Source organism: Acyrthosiphon pisum, chromosome A2 (genome assembly GCF_005508785.2).
Source record: "Acyrthosiphon pisum isolate AL4f chromosome A2, pea_aphid_22Mar2018_4r6ur, whole genome shotgun sequence".
NCBI lineage: Eukaryota > Metazoa > Arthropoda > Insecta > Hemiptera > Aphididae > Acyrthosiphon > Acyrthosiphon pisum.
Window position 1 is genome coordinate 112,053,096 of NC_042495.1, and position 6,970 is coordinate 112,060,065.

A 6,970-nucleotide genomic window follows, 5' to 3' on the forward strand; every position below is an offset into this window, starting at 1 on the left:
TTCCACTGGTTGTATTATTTTCTTTTTACAATATATTAAATGATAGCAGTTTTATTTTAATAATAATCGATTATCAAAATAAGCGTGGTACTCATTTCTTTAAAAAATGGTTTTTGGATATGTCTTAATTATGTCATATATTTTTAATTTTAATAATAATTTTGAATAATATTTTCAGTTTGAACTTATCAAAAATAAAAAGGAAGCAGAAATACGAAAAAATTTTCCGTTAGAATTAAGATTGAAACAAAAAATTATTGGCCAAGAAAATGCTATTAATGAAGTCTCATCAGGTTGTATGAATAATAAAATTGCTTTTGCTACCTATTGCTTATTATTATGCTTAAATTTCTTATTAGCTATTAGACGTAAAGAAAATGGTTGGACAGATGATGAACATCCATTAGTTTTTTTGTTCCTCGGTTCATCTGGCATTGGCAAAACAGAATTGGCTAAACAGATTGCTAGCTACCTACATAAAAACAACAAAGATGGTTTTATTAGACTTGATATGTCTGAGTATCAAGAAAAACATGAGGTTTGTAAAAAAAAGGCTTACAACATTTACATAATATTAATATGATTTATAAAAATATATAAATAATAGGTTGCCAAAATGATTGGCTCTCCACCAGGGTATGTTGGATATGATGATGGTGGTTACCTTACAAAACAGTTAGCTAAAAATCCAAATGCTGTAGTATTGTTTGATGAAGTTGAAAAAGCTCATACAGACATATTGACAATTTTGTTACAACTGTTTGATGAGGTGAGATAAATATTTACTGAACCTTCATATTGTAATGTCACTCATGTTGTACTATATGATTATTTTATAAATACCCAACATTTATTTAAATCACTTAACTATTCACTTTATATTCATGTCACAGGGTGTTACCACTGGGTATCTTCCCTAATCTTATTATTCACATCACTCTTACTTCACCTATCAAACCTACTTATTATACTAAGAAATGTATAGATTGTAGATTACTTCAAATAAATAAATAAATAAAAAAAAAAAAAAAAAAAACTATTCACTTTCCATCTGTTATTAATTATGGTTCTTTTTTCTTTTTTTTTTCAAGATAAGCCTAGAAATCTAGGCCATTGGTTGAAAATGTTTACTTATATTTTGTTCGTTTCATTCTAGTTATAGTTATAAAAAACATATACATAAATAAATAATATTTTCTTCAAATTTATCACTTAATCATCTTAAGTATATGCATTAGTATTTGCAGATTTTTAACTATTTATACTTGCATTTACATATCTGTATTATTACTTTTGTATTAGGATAAGCATTGGCAGTTGGGGTTTATATCACAGAATGATAACTATTCAACCTAAATATACAATTTTGAATTGGTTTTAAATTGTCAAGTTGTTTTAACATTATATTGTCTATTTTATTTCGTTTTGTGTGATATTTTTTCTATATTCAGATCCTTCTATTTTGTTCCAATTTTACTACTTTTAATACTTTATCTTTCCGATGTTTTCCACGCACAAAGTCTTAAATTATCTACTATTTTGTTAATACTTTTGTGTTTTTTCTACTCGTCTATCTACTTTTTATTTGCCACAATACTTTTGTAATATAAGACTATATACCGGTCATATTAATGTTTATATCCAAAATAGTATTTCTTTTTAAGAATGGCATCTTTATATTTTAAAGTTTTCTATTTTACAGTGAACTAATAAACAATAATCTATCCCTAATTTATGGATAGTTACATAAATAATATGATTATGATGTATATTATGTTGATGTAATTTTCTTTTATAGGGCCGTATAACTGATGGTAAAGGAAAGACGATTGTGTGTAAAAATGCTATATTTGTTATGACATCAAATTTAGCTAGTGAAGAAATTGCAGAGCATGCTTTAGAACTAAGAAATGAGCAACGTCAAAATAAACTAATTGAAGATAGTCGTGAGAATTGTTTTTTTTCTTTCATAATACATTTTTAAATTGTTCTATATTTAATACTATTTATAATTATCATTCAATTTAGGGTTATCGGATAAAAAAATTGAAAAACATGAAGAGGTTGTAACATTTATCTCCAAAAAATTCAAAGATCAAATTGTAAAACCTATTTTAAAAAAACACTTTAAACGAGATGAATTTTTGGGTCGTATTAATGAAGTGGTGTACTTTCTACCATTTTCAGAAATGGAATTGAAATTTATCGTTCAAAGAGAATTGCAATATTGGCAAGAGTTGGTATGTTGTAAACCCGCTAATGTTTCTGATGATTAATGGAATTAAAATAATTAATATGGTAGTATTCAATATTTAGTCTAATAATAAGCAGTTTGAACCATCCCCGTTTTTATGCAAGGATTGTTCTTTAATCTAAACTATGAACTTACTATTCCATACAATTGTTAAAATTAGTTTTTAGTAAATTATAGAAAATAATAATTTGGTAGAAAACAATATTCGGTATATTTCTACTTACCGGACACCCTTTTTTTTGCAATTTTTTTTTTTGAAACTTATGTAGTGAAGTACGCTGAAAACGATGGTGAAGTCAGAATTTGGCGCACAAACTTATTTTGAAGTTATGGCCTAATGAAGTTCACTATTTCGCAATTTTTACGCATTCATGCATCACAATAGTTTACTACGACAATTTCGAATATTGATATTTTTTTTCGATGTGTGACGTAAAACGTACCTGTGACTTACTTGAAGTGGTGTTGCATATCCAGTCAAAGGATATTTTAGATTAACGAAGCAAAGCTACGGTACTGAGCAGCGTAGGGACGAGGGCTACAAAACGTGTAATCACTGCCCATATTACGACATAACCACGCTGGCAATAAATGTACTTTAAAAACAATATTTTTGAAAACCTAAGTTTACCCGAGGTGGTTTACACTGCAAATAGGGTGATATTTTTGATTTTAATGTCCGAGCGAGCGCAGCAATCGAGTGTCCATTCTAGCAATCAACATACTGTTAAAACAATATTTTTGAAAACCTAAGTTCATCTGACTACCTGAGAAATGACGTGAGTGTGTAAAAATCGCGAAATAGTGAACTTCATTAGGCCATAACTTCAAAACTAAGTCTGTACGCCAAATTTTGACTTCACCATCGTTTTCAGCGTACTTAACTACATAAGTTTAAAAAAAATTGCAAAAAAATGGGTGCTCGGCAAAGTAGAAAAGTTCTCAATATTCTTTTGGTTATAACAAATATGAAATATTTATAATTAAGGTAGTAATAGTGTCATTTTATTTTACTCATTAATATTTGGGTACTTAACTCATAAAATGGAGACATTTTAAATGTTCAGCAAATGTAGTATGGTTCTGTATAATGTATACTATGAACCATATTTCCTATCTGGCTCAAATTTAATTTAACTTATATATTTTTCAGGCTTTGAAGAAACATAGCATACAAATTGAGTGGGATAGTGCTGTTGAACATGTAATAATTGGTGCATATGATGTAAATTATGGTGCTAGGTCAATTAAACACGAAGTGGAAAGGTCTGTAGTATCTCAACTAGCTAAAGCACATGAAAAAGGATTGCTTAAAAAGAATACTGTAGTAAAAATTGAAGCAGATATTACCAAAGGTGATCACGGAAATATCTTCCTAAAGATTTAATAGGAATAATCTTTTAAATACTGACAAAAATGCCTAATGTTTATTTAATTGTGATATTATTTTATTTGTTAGTTCTTCAGTTGCACATATTATATCATATAAATAAATAAGATTATAAAATATGATACTTTATTATATTGTTAAAAATTATTATTACCTTAATTATTATAATATTTATTCTTTTTACCTATTTTAAAAATTGATGAGTTTAACAGCCATTATTTATGATGTGTTCGCAATTAATAAAGGTTAATATGAAAATTTAATAATTTAAAAATGTGTTCATTGATATTGTCAATTTAGATTTAATTTGAGAAAACATCAATTAATCTCAAATTACTATACTATTATACATTTTACTACATTTATAACGAATACTATTAATTTAAAGAAATATAATATAGTTATTTTTTTTTTAACATTGCTGACTAGCAGATAAAATGATGCAAATTTACAATTTTTGTCACAGCCAATTGAAGTCCTTGGGTAAATAACTAGGAGGTTATAGAATCATTTTTTTAAGACTTCAAACTGCATGGTTATTACCTAGTTTTTACTGTGGACACAATATTCCACACCATTATTTTTAACTTGCAATTCACTATGTCATGCGAGAGGTTCAAAAATTAACTTCGTTTTTTTGACACTCGGCAACCCCATTCAGTTTGTGTGGGGGCTACGGTTGGTATGCGTTTTTTTTTTGTGAGGCAGATAGATCATCACAGAGAACCCGGGTGGTCACCCATCTGGGAGCCTGCTCGACCGCTGCACACATTACACTATATTAGTGACTGCGTCCAATCACCGCGCTTCACCAGGTCACCATGCAATGAACTCTAATACCATCCACTTTAAATTGTATAATATTATATGTTTAAATTCAGTTTAAATTCTTGCCAAATGTATTATATGTGACATTTGACATATCAACAAATTGTATACAATATTGCAATTCTTAATATAGCAATAGTACTGAGTAGTAAAATGTATAATGGTATATAATATAGATTAGTGTAAATTGAACCATTTGTTGATTGTTGCCACATCGATAAAATCAAATATTTAAGTAACTTGATCGTCATATTTAAAAGGTGATTTTGAAAGGATTTAACATAGATGTTTGTATATTTTAGAAAATTAAGGTTTCAGAAATATAGTAAAAATATATTGGATTAGGTACGTTATGTAATTTGGTATTAGCAAGACTTAAATAGTTAACCTAACTATTAATTAATCACAGAAATAATAAACTAGGTATAGGATCATAGTCAAATGGTTTAGAAAACCATGTAAAAATTCAAATTGATAATTATGTTTATTCTTATAACGTATCTACTATACAGTGTGACAGTATATTATATGAAAATTTAATACATCCATTTATGTTCAATTATTACCTAATAATTGTTAGGGATCAAATGTGTATCTACCGGTTATTAGGTATATTTTTTTATTGCTCAATATTTAAAAAAAAAACCAAAATATAGTTATATTATAAATTAGATATAGGTATGCAAATAGTATATATTATAATAATTAAAAAATATAAAATGTATCAAAAAAGGATAATGGAAGGATTGCTGAATCAAAAAACTTGAAAATTTACCCATAGACCATAAGTCATTTCATAGTAGAAGTTCAAAAGTAATAAACATATAAAAATTAAAGGCACACATTTTTTTATAAGCATTTTAAATTCAAATGTTGTTGAAATCCATCATAATCGCGAACATTATAAAATTATTTTGTATTTAAAAAAGTATATAATGTTCAATTTTTATAGCTAAGAACTAAAAGTTCAAAACAAGGTTAAAATATTTATTATTATTATTATCGTATGGTATATAAGTACAAGCAAGCAAATAAAATTAGTAATATTAAAAATAAACAATTAGATAAAAATAAAAATAGATAAATAACATGGATGGATTTTGGTAACTGTGAATAATTGATAAAATATAGTGGTATGTTCTTCTTTAAAGTATAATGTCGAGGGCTTTGATCCAATTAATAGCTTCATCCGTAGCGTGGTGAAGTTCCCGCATTGATCCTTTAAATGCGCGGAGGGGGCAGTCTTTTATTATATGATGGATGGTCTGAGAGGGATGCCCACAGTCGCAATCTGGGAGGTCTGCCATTTTCCATTTGTGGAGCAGCTCTTTACAGCGCCCATGTCCAGTGCGAAGTCGATTTAACACGACCCATTCTCGTCGAGGTAGTTGATGTCCTGGTAACGGGTTTCCTAGTGATTGTATTATATTGTGGGAGTCCGGATTAAATTTTTCCCATTCTGATTTCCAATCAGCTAGGCCATCGTAGCGGTCCGCAATAAGTTTCCTCATACTAATGTGGGCGCGTTTTCTGGATTTCAGCCTGAGGTTTCCATTATGAATGGTGTCCTAATGGATTGGGAGAGATTGGTTGTCAGCGTATTTTGACCATTCTCTGTGACCAGCTGATTTACGGCGTATGGAAGGAGGGAAAATGTTACACAAGACGGGAAGCCACTGTGTTGGAGTTGACTTTACCGTACCAGAAATTATCCTCATAGAGTGGTTGAGCTGGACGTCAATCTTGCTGCAATGTGAACTGTTTATCCAAACTGGACAGGCGTACTCTGCGGCTGAGTACACTAGGGCCAGAGTAGACGTTCTAAGTGCGGAAGTAGATGCTCCCCAGGATGAGCCAGCTAGTTTTTGGATTATATTATTTCTGGTTTTAAGCTTAGCTGCAGTATTTTCTATATGTCTTTTGTACGTAAGCTGTCTATCTAGTGTTACTCCTAAGTATGTAGGAGTCTGGTCATAGTTGAGGGTACTACCACGGAACGTTACCTTGGGTTGATAGTTGGCCAGACGATTATTTAGATGGAAGCTTGTGACGACAGTTTTATTTATGTTGGGTTTAAGTCGCCATTTGTGTAGATATGTTGAAATTATATCTAGGTCTTCTGATAATACTTTTTCGGTGACTTCAAATTTATTGTTTTGCACAGCCAGGGGTGTGCGGGGTGCGCCCCGTATACGCTTCCTGGCAGTGCACCCTGGTAACGGTTGATGAAACTTCGTATCATCAAACGGCTAAAGTATACGGAATCCTGGTCGGCGGACTGTGCTTTTTGCATCTCCCGCCTCCTTTCATGCAAGCAAATAAACAGTCAATTTGAATAATCTAATAGTGTTTAAATTCAACTTGTTCATTATTTTTACAATTTTAAATAAATAATACATCAACCACACACTGTTGATCATTTTGACGCTACTACCATCATCCCATCTTGTCACCATCTCCTGTAAGTCGGGTGCACGCAACACAATTGGCGCAGTCGG

General features: G+C 30.2%; 1 protein-coding gene across 1 annotated transcript in view; it reads left to right on the forward strand.

Moving 5' to 3' along the window:
- The window catches only part of LOC100166924 (caseinolytic peptidase B protein homolog), a 7,081-nt gene extending 3,334 nt beyond the window's left edge, over nt 1-3,747 (forward strand). Inside the window, exons 5-10 of the mRNA XM_008189762.3 lie at nt 179-293; nt 360-538; nt 608-769; nt 1,799-1,946; nt 2,029-2,240; nt 3,408-3,747. Of these exons, the coding sequence (XP_008187984.1) occupies nt 179-293; nt 360-538; nt 608-769; nt 1,799-1,946; nt 2,029-2,240; nt 3,408-3,641 (1,050 nt within the window). The 3' untranslated portion in view covers nt 3,642-3,747. The remainder of the gene's footprint in view (nt 1-178; nt 294-359; nt 539-607; nt 770-1,798; nt 1,947-2,028; nt 2,241-3,407) is intronic.
- The last annotated feature ends 3,223 nt before the right edge of the window (nt 3,748-6,970 follow it).